General features: G+C 44.1%; 1 protein-coding gene across 1 annotated transcript in view; it reads right to left on the bottom strand.

The window, feature by feature from the left end:
- Nucleotides 1-16,557, bottom strand: part of ASAH2 (N-acylsphingosine amidohydrolase 2) — a 48,492-nt gene that overhangs the window by 17,538 nt on the left and 14,397 nt on the right. The window contains exons 7-13 of the mRNA XM_066621419.1: nt 14,235-14,312; nt 10,981-11,101; nt 7,922-8,047; nt 5,921-6,007; nt 3,442-3,546; nt 3,273-3,354; nt 988-1,103 (exon numbers count right to left, since the gene is read on the bottom strand). Of these exons, the coding sequence (XP_066477516.1) occupies nt 988-1,103; nt 3,273-3,354; nt 3,442-3,546; nt 5,921-6,007; nt 7,922-8,047; nt 10,981-11,101; nt 14,235-14,312 (715 nt within the window). The remainder of the gene's footprint in view (nt 1-987; nt 1,104-3,272; nt 3,355-3,441; nt 3,547-5,920; nt 6,008-7,921; nt 8,048-10,980; nt 11,102-14,234; nt 14,313-16,557) is intronic.

The raw sequence follows: 16,557 nt of genomic DNA, 5'->3' as shown, positions 1-16,557 counted from the left end.
GTTGGCTCCAAGGAGGCAATCTGGGTGAGGAGACTGCCTGCTGCCCTTGGTGTCTTTTCTGGGAAACTGCATCCAAAATAAGTCAGGGAATAAAGGCTTTCCTGGGAATAAGCCCCATTGACTATAACAGGACTTACTTCCGAGTAGAGCTGCACAGACTTGGGCTCTGAGGCTGGAATCCCCTCCACACTGACCTGGGAGTAAGTCCCATTGACTATAATGGGACTTATTTCTGAGTAGACAAGCATAGGCTTGGGCTCTCAGTCATAAATTACGTCATGTGAGATTTTCCAAGTTTCACACATTGATGAGGTCCCACAGAAACATCCATTATCTCTCAATAATACTTAGGAAGCTGTGCTGCATCATTCACATTCCTGTGATGTGCACAAAGGCAAAGTACATGGTACTTTGAGGGACTAGTGATCCCCATATTACATCAGACAACATGCAGACAAAAAAGTTCCATTTGCACTGTTGTAGTGCAAAATAAGAGGGAATTTGAAAGAGACTTTCAAAAACTTTTTGCTATGAAACCCTGCATGTAGATGGCTAGGAGAAGTCATCCGAGAGCTACTTTTTCAAGAAATAAACTGGGAAGTTCCTCCTCTGAAGCTCTGCAGATTTGAAGCTGAAGCACATTTTTGGGAATGTGTCAAATGTCTATCGAGACCAGCGATTTTCAATCTTTTTCAACTCGTGGCACACCAACAAGGCAATAAAATTGTCAAGGCACACCTTTAGATTTTTGACAATTGACAAGGCACACCATGCTGCTAGTGGGGGGCTCACATCCCCATTGGCCCTACTAATAAATTTTCTTGCCCCAAATTCCTGTGGCACACCTGTGAACCACTCACGGCGCACTAGTGTGCCATGGCACAGTGGTTGAAAATGGCTGATCTAGACTGTGGCTTCAATAATGAGTTTAATCAAACCAGAGCTGAAATGAATTTCCACCCAGCAGCAAGAGCTCTTATCTTTTACCTCTCCTGTTGGTAAAAGGATAGGCTTGGGTCTGTGGCATTCCACTGTTTCATTGGAAGGTACAGCAAGGACTGCATCACGAACTGCATCCCAAAATGGATCACCTTCTATTGCACCTGTCAAAGGGACATGTGTTTATAGAAAGATTTCCCATTCATCTTTGTAAAGTTTTTAAATACTGTACATAATTTATTGTGGTAATTCTAGCATAAAATCCTATTATGCACATTAAAATCTAGAGTTTTGAAAATGTTTTATGTGTGAGTTCCTGTATTTTCAAATGCATTGCCTTAAAAATATTTACATTTTATATGGGTGCCAAATCTTCTTACAGTTCAGTTCTCTACATGTCTATTCAGAAGTAAATCCCAATGCATTCAATGAACTGTACTCCCAGGTAAGCATGTACAGTATAGGTTTTTAGCCCTAGGTTTTTCTGAAAATGTCTATAGCAAAGGTTCCCAAACTGTGTGCCATGCGCATTCACAGGGGCGCCATGTGGTCTCTTCTGGACAGCTCGGCATGCCAAGATTGCACAAAATCTTCCAGAAACTGCACACGATTCTCGCATGATCGCACGAGATTTTCCAGCCTGGCAAGCCAGGAAGAAAAGTCCATGTGGTGCTGCTGTGAGTCTGGGAACTACTGGTCTATAGAAATAGTTCCTATTTTATATTGGTGAAGAACAGAGATTACCAAGCTAAAACAGGCTGTTATTTACAGCAGTGGTTCTCAAACTGGTGGGTTGCAACCCACCAGTTCATGTAAAGATTCCCCCAACAGGTGGGGGAAGGGAAAAGGGCAGCAAGGCAATCCCCAGAATTATGTCACTAAGGGGGGAAGGGGGTGCTTTTTACTTACTTCCACTAACATAGGGCTGCTGTGTCCTCCAGGAGGTGCGGGAACCTCGCACAGTCCTCCAAAGCGTTCCTCGATGCTTGGAACATAAGCGTGTGCAAAGCACTTCCGCATTGTGTCGCAAATTACATTATTTACTGATTTGCCCCTTATATGGGAATCCGAGAAGCCGTTTTCTGGAACCAATAGTAAAATCCCTGTGTGGCTATTCTCTTGAACAATTAGTTTATTATTTACTTGTGGATTTACAACCAAATGTTACATTTGCTGTGGCACATTTTGCCCTTGCGGCCAAAAAGATAAGATCGTGTTTTATTCAATTTGTTGATAATTGATGTTTTATTGTATGGTATTATTATATTAAAGTATTTATATATTTTGTATATTTTATTTTTCTTCCCAATTGTAATGACCTATGGTTAAGCAATAAAGGATTTGTTGTTGTTGTTGTTTATTTAAGTGCTTTGTGCATGCTTATGTTTCACCATTCCAAGCATTGGGGAGCCTGCGGAGGGCTGCGTGGGGCTCCCCATGCCTCCTGGAGGATGCAGCAGCCCTAAGTTACTGAAAGTAAGTGAAAAGCACCCTCTCGCCCCCCCCCCCCCCGCAGCAACATGATCCTGGGGATCGCCTCGCTGCCCGGGCCCCTCCCCTGCAAAAACTTACTTAGGGAGTAAATCACCCTGAAAGTTTGATAACCACTGATTGACAGCAATTAAAGATTCGTAGTTAAACAGTCATCCAGAAATCATCCAATTTTGACCTAGGGAATTAAAAGGCCAAACTGGAACAAGATCAAAAAAAGGGAAACAAAGGTCAAGGGCTTGCAAAACATGTCCTTTCAGGTAAGGTCTAAGCATTGGTGTGTTCAGTTGGGAAAAGAGAATGCTTGGGGGGGGGGAACATACCTGCAGGGCTGTTGCATGGAAAAGGGCAAACATTTTTTCTGTGCTGCCCCAGACAGTTGGACTAGATCTAATGGGCCTAAGCTGCAGTTTTTGATTGGATAACAGGAAAACATTCTTAATAGGAGTGGTTTCACAATGGAACCGGTGGGTTTTCCTGCAAAGGAGGTCTCCAAGCAAAGGTTTAACAGGCACCTTTTTGAAGATGCTCTAGAGAAGATTTTCCTGCTTCCAACAGGGTATTGAATTAAAGGTCCCCTAAAATTCATACAATTCAGGAAAAAATATAGTTGGGGTACATAAAAGAGAGATCTCTGGGGTTAAGGGTGATGCTGGGCTCTGGACTGGCACATTTTTGGTGTATAAATTTGATCAGTGAAGTCTGACTTCTTGAATTAGAATACTAGAAATCCCACACATCAGTAGCAATGCTCACAGTTTTTAATGGTAAGTTTTCAATGCTAAATGTTATGAAGAGTACCAATAATGGATATCATCTATAAATTATTTTTCTCCACTTGCCTTGCGTAAAATTGAACATTCCTGGTCCGTCCATAGTACCTGCAGCAAAGCTGTATCCCAGAGCCGGTATGCATGTTTTACCCTTTGGAAAAATATTATGGAAAGGTAAGGCACGCATAATCTCTTTCTCTCTCTCTCTCTCCCCTGCCTAAAACTGACAGTACATTACCGAATGAGTAGCATTGAGTCGTACAGTAACATTAGTCATGTCCACCCACTGGTGAGCTGAACCGATGGGGCCATTTATCTCTTCAGATGCTGCCATAAATAGTTCCTGAAATATTAAGGGCAGTCATTTAATGTATGTCAACAGTAAAAAAGTGTACAAATAAGGCCCCAAATCCTAACCAACTTTCCAGCACTGGTATAGCTGTGTCAATGGGACGTGTGCTGCATCCTGCAGTTGAGTGGCACTCACAGAGTCCTCCTCAAAGTAAGGGAATGCTTGTTCCCTTACCTCCAAACTGTATTGCCCTTATGTTGGTGCTGGAAAGTGGGTTAGGATTGGGCCCTAAATGACCCAAGGTTAAAATACAATTTAGATTATCGCAGGGCTGGTTGATGCACATACAACATGTGATTTCTCATCATGTGAGCATGCAACACATATTAATTGGTTATTTATATAGGTAGTTACATTATGTTTACTTATAATGATAATTATTTAGCATGTGCACTTAACAGAAGCCCTGTTTAGACAAACATGGCATAGACTTTGTCCATGTGATGCTGGGAGAGCTAAAAGTTGCACCCAACATTTCAGATAGACTCTATAAGCCAGGGCAGAACATGGGGTTTAGCAAGTGCACAGGGGCAGGGCTTAGAAGTGGACAAACATGGGTAGACAATAAACATGGGTCTGAAGAGGGCTAGAGTACCATCAACAAGAACAAGGTCTGTGCCTTGAGAAACTTACAATTTAAGTAAGAGACAACAGGGTAGGGGGAGGAAGCAGCAAAGAGAGGAATATGAATAAGCATATTACATGCAGTTTGGTTTCACTTCAACCTGAGTGGGAACCTGACAACTGAATACGTATGTAAATTTACTTCAAAGAAAAGTATTTTGTCTAAAACAGTGTTTCTCAATCACCGGTACAGGTACCACAGGTAGTACTTGAGGTGGTGTCTGGTAGAACTTGCAGGACCCTTAGACATCTGATGCCTGGCTACGAGATCAGCAATATGACACAACTAACAGCAGTACCAGTCCCTGCAGCAGCCTCCTGGGCGTGCAGGGAGCCCTGAGTGACCGTCCACAGGGCTCCCTAGCCTTCAGAAAGTGAAAGTGGAGTGATCATGCTCCACCTCTGCAAAACCCCCTTAAGGGGGCAGAGTCCAGGGCCCTCCGGCTGGGGGGTCACGATACCCTAGTTTGAGAAGCCTTGGCCTAGAAGAATCTAGGCAGAGAAAACCTATGATTCAGCTTCTCCAGGCTCTCTCTCTCTCTGTTCTGAGAAGAAGCAAGCACTGGTCATATTATTCACCTTTGCAGAAGTAGCTCCTTGCCAGAGGGTAGGAGTTATCATAACAGACTCCGTCTTTTCTCCTTCCATTGTTATCTCTCATACAGCTAATCTTCCCTCATAATTTGGAGAGCAAGAAGATTGGCCACAGGAGAAATTGCAATGGAAGAGTAAGAGGTCCAGGAAGTTAAGACATAAGAGTCTCCTTGTTGATTGTGCCTTATGCTTTCCTCAAATATCTGAACTGACTCTGAGTAGATAAGGAAGAGCTTGCATACTATTTGCCAACTAAAAATACAAACTGGAACAACTATTTATCGGTTTATGGAATGGAACATATATGTATTTACCTATGTCTACATTTACGCATATTTTATTAAAATCTCTATTGAAATTGTGACTTGCATAAGTCTTTAGGATGGAATGGAAAATAAAATGCAATTGTACACCTTAATTTGCAACTGGGAGGACAATTCGCAGCCCTATCCTGAGCTACCTGGGACACGTGGCTGCAGCGGCGTCGAGAACAGCTGCCGCCACATCCTGCGTACCACATCCTGTGTACTTTCGTCCCCTTCCCCTGGGTAAGGGAAGCAGCCCTGCAATGGGGTTACTCACTTTACCGCTGACCAAAAGATCGGCAGTAAAGTCATTAGTGTAGGGCGCCGAACACTATAAGAACGGTCAGGATCCGGTGGAGATGAGCACCACCAGACCCGCCTCCTGCCTCCCTGCTCCCTCCCCCCAGCACGCCTCCCGCCCTCTCTCCGCCCCCGCCTCCCCATGCCTCCCACCCGCCCTCTCTTCGCCCTCCCCATGCCTCCCCCCTCCTTGGAACGCCTCCTCCCTGCCCCCTCCCCACCCCCGCTTTCTGTGCTGCGGCTCGACGGTCTGGGAGACTGCCGAGCAGTGGACAGGCACCCGCCCAGCGCTAGCCCAGCGCCAGCCAGTGCTGGGCTAGCACGGGCGCTGGCCTGGTGGCAAGTCTCGCAGACATGCCTTATGGCTTATTTGTGACAGTGCGCTCCAGCAGAAAGCTGGAGCAGCAAGCTCAGGATTGGGCTCTCAGACATGCTTGAAGTGTCACAGCCGAACATCTTGATTTTAAAAGAACACTTGTTTAAAAAGAAAATGTATCCTAGAATTTGCATGCATCACTTGGTTGCAGTTGCAAGAGTCATACCTTTGCTTTCAAGTAGATATTTCTTCCAATGAGTTTTGTGCTCTCAAATATGTTCTTGCCAGGACCTGCAGCTATGCACATCTGGGCCTAAATCAGGTTTCAGAAGAACAAATAAAAAGAGGAACCTCAGAAGCATTTACAGGGTTTCACTCAAGAAGCAAAAGACTTTGCAATAATTTTGTCAAAGCATCCAGTTTCACGTATCTGTCCTGTCCATGAAGTTCTTTATATATGAATTGGGCCTGAGACTGCAGTGTTCTGTCTGTGAAGTACAAAATTTCACCTGAACACATCTTATAGCTAGACCATGCTGATGTGTGGTGCTCAGCAAATGTTTATTAGCGCTAATATGTCATTCCAACATGCTTGGGTTGTGGCCCATTTCATCTTTGTTCCTTTGCTGGGCTTTATGTATCCCACAAACAGCCACAATACCTACTGATGGCAAGCAACAGTTTATTGTGCCAGCTTTCACTTCTTATTTTTATAGCATTTTTCTTATACTCTTGTTTAGTTTGCTTAGTTTTTATTTAATGTTCCTATCCTTTACATCAGCAAGTGCCTGTTCTTGACTCTCTTTTACATAATCAGCCAATGCATATTTCTCTTCCTCCACTGTTTTACTTGCAAAAGCAAGTGCAATCTATCCACATCACTCCATGGGGTAAACCATAGAGTATTGTCATAAGTTTTCATGTTTTCCGATCCAAAATATCCAAAACAGCTTGAGTGTAATTAATTATTCCAGCAGTATATCTTATAACTGATATGGCCCAGCTGTTAATGGCCTTAACTGTGTTCCCACCATTTAACTTAGATTTCAAAATTTTTCTAACCCTCTGGGTATATTCCTTTTTGACAATGGTTTTCACTTCTTCATGCTTAATGTTATCCAATTGTAAAATGCCAAGATATTTATAGATTTCTTTCAGGTTAGACTTTATCATTTGGCATTTCAATGCCATCTCTCTCTGCGATTTTACTTCTCTTCATAGCTAGTGTGGCACATTTTGCTAGCCCAAATTCCATTGAAAATATCTGTACTAAATGTTCGAACAGTATTTGTCAGTGACTGAATTTCTTTTAATAACAGTAATAAGTGAGAAAATTGCCCGAAATGGAAAATTCACTCAAGGCCCAATTCTGTGAGTGTGGAAAGTGCATTCCATCAGCTTAATACACTTTGTGGCTGTCACAAATGTGTAGTCTGGCCACCACTACAAGCATGAAGATGGACTGTGGATGCCCACTGATGGAGGTATGGCTGTGCAGGGGCCGGGAGAGAAGTGGGGACAGGGTGGAATGGGGGGGGTGCATGAAATGGGATGGTGACAGTGTGGAGGAAGGAGAATTGGGCCTGGGAAGTGGGTGGGTTCAGTGGCAATGGTACCTGCAGAATCCTAACCCCTTTCCAGACCTGATGTGCCTACACCATCAAGGAGGACTTGCACCAGCAACTCATGACGGCAATGGGGATTTACCCTGGGGGAATGGAACAAATATTCCTTTCCTCTGAGAAGGCCTCAACATGCCAAAACTCCCTCGCAAGATACAGTGGATGCCACATTTGTGACGCTGCATTGCCATGTAGGGAGTTGTGATGTAGTGGGCTATAGATAAACTGCATAACCAACCAAGAGCAGCTTAAGCCATTTCTGCCCAAAGTTGCATATATGCAACTGGGATATAATGTGTACACCTGTGGGCTGGGCAGAAATGAGTTAATTTGGACAGTCGTAGAGTAAATATTTTAACTTTAACATCTGAAACATCTTGGGCATCTCATGAGACAACCTGCAGAATAAAGAACTATCTGAAATGGGAGGAACAGAGCACAAAATACTACCTAAGAGCCTGGCTGGCACAGTATTTAAAAAACTATAGTTGCGTAGTATAACCTACTTTTTGGTATTGGTTTTCTTGGGCCTGATGCTGGTAATGGAAGTCTTATGCTTTCAACTACACAAGGCTCAAAACATCTGATCTAAATAAAATACTTACCCCACCTATTGGGCAGTAATTGTGCAGGTTTTCACATGACTCCCCAGTATTTATGCAATGTGGGCCCTTTATATTTGGACTCACATCTCCCAGGTTAGATGATGCAAAGGCTGCCACGTATGGCCCCTGAGAAAAGAAGGCAGTCATTTCAGTGATACAATCAAAGCTAGTCTATAAGATTTTTAGTACACATTCATTCCTGTGCCCTGCAGAAAATGCTTGCAATGGAGAACTAGAAGCATGGGGAAGAAGTGCAACTCAGTAGCAGAAGGTTCCAGTGTCCATCCCCGGCATCTCCAAGCAGGACTTGGAAAGATTTCCATCAGATACCATGCAGATATACTGCCAAGGAATGAAGACAATATCTACGATACTGACCTAGAGGTAAATACAGCTGCCTGTATTTAATATAATCTTAAATCCTTCTACCAATTAGGCAACTGGAGCAGGAAATTATTTGAGAGACAGCCCAATCCAATTGGCTACTGACAGAGGGTGCATTTTAGAAGCACTGCTGCACTGTCAGAGTTGCCTACATCCACAGGAGCAGGTAAGACAACGGCCGGGATGGGATCAAATGCGGCAGGGACGGATGCATGACGGGAAGTGGGGAGGCTGCAGAAAGGGGTAAGGTTCTATCATTTTGGGCACAATCCTGCATTGCCCTTGGGCCAGCACAAGTTCCTGGCGCCAGCCTGGGAGTACCGTAAGTGTGCCGTAAGGCACATTCGCGTCTCCTTTAGCGTCAGGGAGACTGATGCAAGGATGTGTGCCAGCCTCCCTGCACCACTTCCTGGACTTCCCGGAGTTGCACTGGCTGAGGGCAGCCGGCATGGAGGGTTGGGGAGAGCAGGGGGAGGGCGGAACGAAGGTGTTTTGGAGCAGGGGAGGGCAGGCAGCAGGCAGGCTGGTGGGAGGAGTGGGCCTGGGAGGGGGACAGTACCAGGATCAGGCAATTCAGCCAGATCCTAACCCCCTTCCTGAGCGGCCCAGCCTTACGCCAGGCTGCTTGGATCTGCGCCACCTCTAAGTGGTGCAGATCCGAGTAGCCCCAGGGGACAGCTGCCGAGCGATGGGGGTAAGGGTTCCCCTTAACCAGAGTTGTGCTGCAACCTGGCCTAGCCCTGCTCTGGATGCTGCACAGGCAGCTGGCCTGCCTGCTCCAGGGCACGTTAGGGTTGGGCTACCCTTCTCCTAACTGCAATTTGGGAATACTAACGCTCTTTTCCTTATGGGGTTCTTATTGAAAGGATGACATCTTATGAATTCTACTGAAAATGGAATTTCTCACTTGATATTAGCACTCAGCAATACATCATCACGGCATTATACATTTCCTTGCCCCCACCAGTAGCAGCTGATACAGTGTTGGTAACAAAATATTCTGATGTTGTGGCATGAGATAAGGAGGTTGAGCACTCTGCACATTTAGATGCAAGGTATTCCCAATCAGTTATTTGTAACATGCTGCTCTATCTTAATAAATATTTCAGTGGGCAAATGAGCACATGAAGCATTCAGAGTAGTGTGGTCCAATACACAGCCCGTGGGCTGCATGCTTCTGGTGGCGCTTGCATGCAGTCCTCCCCGTTCTAGTCCAGTCCAGCACTGCCTACAGCCTTGCTGGCATGCCCGCTCTGCTTGAGCAGCAGGCCATGCGAGCAGCTTTTCGGTCTCCCTGCTGTGCCATGCCAGCTTCTCCTTCACCAGAACAGTGCAGCAGGGGGATCCAAAACCTCCACTGCATCCACCATTGCCTCAGCGTTTGTGTCCTAAGCAATGCCAATGACTTCATAATGCAGACGTAATTGGCGGTGACGCCATCATGTCACAACCCAGAACCTCTGGGTCAGCCCAGCCAAGGGTCATGCATGGGTAATGTGGCTCCTTGGATGTCAAAAGTTTGTCTGCCCTGGTATAGAGGAATCAAGAACTACTATATAATTACCCACTGTTAATATTCTAGGGCAGGAAATATCTGTGGCTAAATTTAGTCATAGAAAGACTCAAAAAATGTGCATAAAAATGAAGTTAGGGTATGAAATTATTTAACAGAGTCATGAAAACCTTGATCATTATAGCCATTTAGGTAAAAATTTAGTCAGATGTGCAGCGCAATCCTAACTGCACATTAGGCTGGCGCAAATCCCTGTAAAGCATGTTTGCACCTCCTCATGAGCAAGCCACATCAGCGCATGGAGGTGCACCGGCACACGGAGGCTGAATCTAGCCTCCATGGTGGCTTGTGAAGTGAGCTTTGCATCGGCCCAGCTGGGCTGACACAAGGCTTTGGGGTGGGTGGGGAGGAGGGAGGCATTCATGGTAGGGGGAAGGGCGAGTGGTGGGCGGCCCCGGGGGCAGGGTGAGTGGGAGGCGGGGCTGGGATCTAGCACTTATACTGGTTCCCAACCCCTGATCCTGGGGAGCTTGGAGCAGCTTCAAGCCACTCAGCTCTCCTTGGACTTGTGCCATCTCAGGAGGTGGCACAGGTCTGAGGAGACCCATAGGGGCCAGTGTGCCTTACCTGGAGGTAAGGGGAAAAGTTTTCCCTTGCCTCTGGTTGAGCCTCTCTAGGCCCCTATCCTGCGCTGGTGATACAGCGCAAGATTCTTGGCTTGCCTGTTGCAGTGCAAGGAAGGATTGCGCCCTATTACATTTCATCAACTTGAACAAAAGAGTTCACATGTGTAACCATCTTCCATCAAATGGAATAAACTGCTTAACTTGTGCTGGAACATGACCAATGCCTTATGAGGATTTGGAAATAATTCTGAAGGCAGAATTTTATTTAGGATTAAAAGGTATAATAAGAAAATTATGCAAGTGGATAAAAGTAATCATTCCAGAAGGAAAAACAACAATGATTATCTGGTGCTGATTGATATTTTGTAACCTACCTTTGTTAAAATTAGAAACTATATGGCAAACCTGGATAGAACATCTTTATGGTATCAACTGATAAACCAAAGATGTTGGAAATATTAATAGGTAGGAGAAGGTATGAATTGGTTTTGGGTTCTGTTTAGGTCACTGTAATCAGTTTTGGGTTCTGTTCATACCTTGCCGGTCAAATGTCCCTTATTCATCTCTTGCTCAAAGAGATATGCTGCATAGCCAACGTTGTCACTACATGTTAACAGATTGGTGTTGTTCATACTGACTGGATGAATCGCATACCAACTAATAAAGAATCAAAAGATAATCATTATTGGAAAATAATTCATGAATATATAAGCTTATTTCATGGGACCTTCACTTTGAAATGAGTCAGGCGCAATCCTAACCAACTTTCCAGCACCGAGATAAGGGCAATGCAATTTTGAGATAAGAGAACAAGCATTGCCTTATCTTGAGGAGTCCTCCGTGACTGCCCCCCAACTGAAGGATGCAGCACATGCCCCACTGGAATGGCTATGCCAGTGCTGGAAAGTTGGTTAGGATTGCACCCTCAGCCAGCTCGGTTCACAATAAGTTCCCAGAAACTTATACAAGAACAAATTAAATGTAGAAACTAATGGCATTAAACAGGCTAAAGCCAATAGTAATTTAAAATATTTATATACAGTACCTCTTTTCAACGAAGTCCTCAAAGAGGTTAATATAGTAAAGCAATGAGAAGGCATTTCCAGTGGCATAGCTAAGGGCACGCAGGAGGTAGCAAATGCACCAGGCAACATGCTTTGGGGGACAACAAGCTTAGCTTGATACTAGTGGCCAAAATTGTGGAAATCTTGGTATGTACGAATAATACCATCATCTTATACGCCATTGGAAAGGTAATTTAATGCAGTATGCAATGAAAGAATATAGATATTCCCATGTGGTTTCTATCAAAAGTTATGGCCAATTAACCAGAAAATGAAAACACAACTGCCTTATGGAACAAAAGGTAGATTTCTGTAACTCAAAACTGACCTATGTGATAGATTGTTCTGAAAGCCAATGAGATGTTAATATGATACAGCATGGAGCCAGTAAGGTGTTAATATGAGCTCTCATTTCCATGCAGTTACTCCTGCTAACTGGGTAAAGAGGCACTTTTTCAAATGGTGCTTTTCTTATATTTAGCAGGGGGGAATAACTGTCCCTCTTCACCCCAGCACAGTGTCTCTAACCAATAAGGGACACACTCTTTATTTATTTACTTAATTAAATTTGATTTTGTTGTGGGGGGGGGAGCCTACAAAATCATCTTTGACTCCAGGCAGCAGATAGATGTCTTAGTTATGCCACTGGCTGGGGGGAGGCAGCAGAGCAAGTGGGTGGTGAGCTGCTGGGGGAAGGAGGCAGGTTTCCCCTAATTTTTAAAAAGCCTGGCCATAACATCACTTCCGGTTGTGACATCACTTCTGGCACATCATTTTGAGCTCTGCACCCAGCTACACATTCATTAGTTATGCCACTGGGCATTTCTCTGTTCAAAAAAGAGTGCTCACATCTACACCAGCCCATCAACTGAACCTAGATTGTGATTTGGGTGAAGTGTTTGCAATCTGTGCTTCATCAAAAAACATGGATTCAGGCTGCAATCCTAGGCACACTTTCCTGGAAGTTAGTCCCACTGAACACAGTGGGACTTACTTCTGAGTAGATACGCTTAGGATTGCACAATCACTCCTTCACATCAATCCTCTTTGCCCTCTTTATGCAGATATCTACAGAAACCTACTTTTGAATGTATTTGCTAGATTTGTACCCTGCTCTTCTTGAAAGAAGCTCAGAACGGTGTCCAAGCCTCTCAGTCAGACAGAAAAATAGCAATTTGTCCAAGAGGTTTGCAGCTGAGTAAGAACCTGGGCCTGGGTTTCCGTATCCAAACTCAGAGCTCTAGCACCAGGGAGGGACAATTACTTCAAATCATGCTGGAAGCATGGTGTCAGAGACGGGCTGCTAGCAACCCACACTTATTCAGGGCAGTAGTGGTCGCTGCCTTTCAGTTCCCCTCTCTTCCCCTTGTTTGGACACAGCTTACTAGGGAAAGCCTTGGTAGTTTGAAACAGGTGACACCAACCCAGGCAATCAGACTAGCTAAGGGGCTCCCTGGGCAGAACCCCTCTCGTAGAACCACAGGGGTCTCAATCAAAATCACTCTCACAATAGTGCCTGCAGAGGGAGTAGATGTGACAATCTACTGGTTTTCCCTTAACAAGGAAATAATATGCTCAGAATAATATGCAAAGAGTTTATTAAAATGTTAATAAAAAGAAAAAAGAGAGGGAGAGCACAATTGAACAAGAAAAGGAATTGGGATAATTGAATTTGGTAAAAAAAAAGGGGGGGGGTTACATAAAAACAGAAAACATTGGAGCAAGGCAATACTGGCCAGTGGATGGCGCTAAGACACTGCCAAATCTCACTTATGCATTGTTAACTCAGAGTTCTTGCTTCTAAGTTTGGAATGAGCTTGGACAAAGCTGCCTGAAAACAGCTGAAGGTTTTAGACTGATAATTCTACAATAAAACAAAACCTGACAATACTGTCTTCACTCTCCCTAATTATGTGTCCCTGAATGTTGGAACCACTAGCCCTTGTCCTCTCTTCAAAGAGGGTGGTAGGCGCTCCCTGACTCCCCTCCCCTCTCAGTGACCGGAAAAAGAGTTTGGGTTTATTTTTCAAATGACAGTCATCTTGCTCTTTGATTGGAGGAGCAGTAGCCCCTTAAAACTTGATCAACCAGTTTGGCCAGACTTTGCTGCCATGCCCCCAGTTTGCATCCCCTCCCCCTTCTTGTCTAGCAAACTGCCTGTAATTTACATGCATGCCAGCACTGGGGGACACAGACTGGCCTATTTCATTTCATTTCGAGTTAAGAATGAGTTTAAGAATGTAAGGAAATAGAACACACATAAACCACAGGAATTTCATAACAGGGGGTGTCACCTTTATCTTTGTATTAACTTAAGAGAGCCACATCATGATGTCAATAGCAGTTACTTTATTTTTTTACAATCAAATGCAGTGTTTTCTTTTTAATCCTTTCTGCCAACCTCTTTTTTTTTGGGTATCCATATCACATAGTCTGTTCTGTTTGTTCAACTGCCTCATTACAGATCTCTCTGAACCCTTTTCTCTATTAACATTCCCATTCCTTCAGTCTCTTTCTTTTCTGTCTCTCCCTCTGCACCACTTCCACAAATCAGCACTCTCATCTCTTAGTTGCACCTCCTTTCCATTCACTCTCCCCAGCTGCACCCATCTCACCCATTAGCTCCATCTCTCACATACTGTTTTATCCACAGAACGGAGTGACCAAGACATTCTGCTCCAACGTTCCTCTTGCTCAATATTTAATGGCACTTTCGGAATTCTTACCTCAACATTCCTATGTCTTGGCCTTCATCATCAATCATCTTCAGCATCACCATTTCTTTGTCTGTGTTTGATGAATATCTGGACATTACAGAAAAAAGTGATATATCCTACAATTAAATTAAATGAGCTACAATATTGGAAACAGATCTGTTAGGAGGTAGATCAGCATGGGTACCCATCTAGGACTGTTTCCTTGGTAGACACTGTGCGGTCTTCAATGCTATATTAATATATATGCTATATATTCAATGTTATATTAATTAAGAGTTTGGGGACTCCCTGGGAGTTAAAGGATTAGGGTAAATCTTTGTGGGGATGGGGTGGAAAGCAGCAACATGATCCCCAGGATTGTACCACAGTGGGGGGAAGGGGGGCTGTTTTTAACTAAACTTACCGGCTGCTGGGGTGGGGGGGGTGTGCAAAGAGCCCTCTACAGGGCTCTCCATGGCTTGCAGAAAGTAAAAAAATCTACTGCACTCACTTACAGTTTCGCAATTGCAACCAAGATGTGGGTCACTACAGTTTTTTAAATTTCTACAAATTGCAGGAAGCCCTGCAGAAGGCTCTGTGGGGCTTCCCGCACCCCAGCAGTCGGAAATTTAGTTTTAAAAAGCCCCTTTTCCCCTGCAGTGGTGCGATCCTGGGGACTGCATCGCTGCCTTCCCCCTGCCCCCGCCCCTTAAAAGGAAATGGGTAGTGGTTCTCTAGCTGGTGGGTCACAACCCACTAGTTTGAGAAACACTGAACTCATGAGATATGAAATCCTGCCTATTATTCTACAGTTACTTTTTATCATGCTGAAAAGAGATGCTAGAGCCCCTTATCTGAAAAAAGATAAGCAAGTTTCCCCAGATTAGGATTTTCTGAATGGTTAGTTGGGACAGTAGTTTGCATGGTAGTGGAAATGCATACATTTTACATTCTAAGCATGCCTTTGTTACTGCAGCTTGTTATTGTATATTGTGCTATTGCTTATGGTTGGTCTCTCCACCAGTATGTTGAGTAGTCCTTGTTTCCCATTTGCCGAGTTGGTTGCTGTTGCAATCATTTCCCCTCCCTCAAAACATGGGGCACCTTGCAAAAGAACCTACTTCTTTTTTTCTTTGAACTGTGATAACCACTTATTCAGGACACTCATCTATAGCTATGAATTTGCTGCTTCTAATCTTCAAAACAAAAAAATCACTGCATTCCCACTATTAATTTTAAGCTGATTCACACAGATACATTAGTCAGCAACTTGTAGCTGAATGTGTGAATAGTCTATCTTGAAAGGTATTGGAGGCACAAAGTCACAGGGAAACTCTGTCTAGGATGTTAGATTTGCAATTGTTGTACAGGCTGAATCTCATTATTTGAGAAGGTTGCTTTCCCAGAACTCAAAAGCAGGGCAAAAATTGCATTCCATTTATAAATCCATTTATAAAACAATGTCCCTTTGCTAGGAGATTTTAAAACAGCCTTGGTGACCTTTGTGATGCAAGACAGAGTCATTAGGCAGACAATCCATCAATCAGTCTCTCTCCAAGTGCTTAGAAAGGCTTCACCCTGAGCCAGGGACCCCTCCCTTCACCAATGCAAAGTGATTATCTTCCTTTCACATGCTCAGGGGGAAGGGAGGGGTCCCTGGCTCAGAGTAAAGCTATTCTAAGTGCCTGGAGAGAGAATGATTGATGGATTGTCAGCCAGCTGTCCTCTCTCGCATTGAGGCTATTCTTAAATGACTTTTCCCCTTCAGTTTAAAGGGCGTTTATCATGTTGAGATAAAACTTCAGGTGAAAAATCATGGATAATTAGGTTATACCTGTATTGCGCTTTTAAATCTTGACTGGATATTGAGGTCACCAGGAGCATGCTTACATGCTCCCACATTCTCCCAAACAGAATATTTGCCTTAAAGCAATATGCCAACTTTCCCTTCCCACATTTTTCCCTTTTGCTTGTTTCACTTGCTACTATGGGGAGTAAGGATTAGCCTCCCTTCAGCAACTGAGGACTCTGCCTTTGACTTCCCTTATACAGGCTGGGTTCAGAACATCTATTGTAAATGATGGGGGAGGGGTCCCTTCATAAACGCTTTCAGATTTTTCTCTGAAAAGGAGTTTTGACTGAAACAATACTCTTCACAGCAGCAGGCTGCCAGTCAGAACAAATAGACGTGGTATAATTAAAAAAAACAGGGCTGCAAACTGAGTGGGGTTATATACCTTCAGTCTATCAAGTGGACTAGATGAACTGCTGCAGCAGCTTGCACTATGTGCCTGCTTAGCCTTCTAACTGAATGTCTTCACTGCTTAGACAAGACCCCAGCTCTCCCTCCTCA

The sequence above is a fragment of the Tiliqua scincoides genome, chromosome 3 (genome assembly GCF_035046505.1).
Source record: "Tiliqua scincoides isolate rTilSci1 chromosome 3, rTilSci1.hap2, whole genome shotgun sequence".
Lineage (NCBI taxonomy): Eukaryota > Metazoa > Chordata > Lepidosauria > Squamata > Scincidae > Tiliqua > Tiliqua scincoides.
Note: the sequence above shows the minus strand (reverse complement) of the source record. Positions and strands in the feature narration are given on the sequence as shown.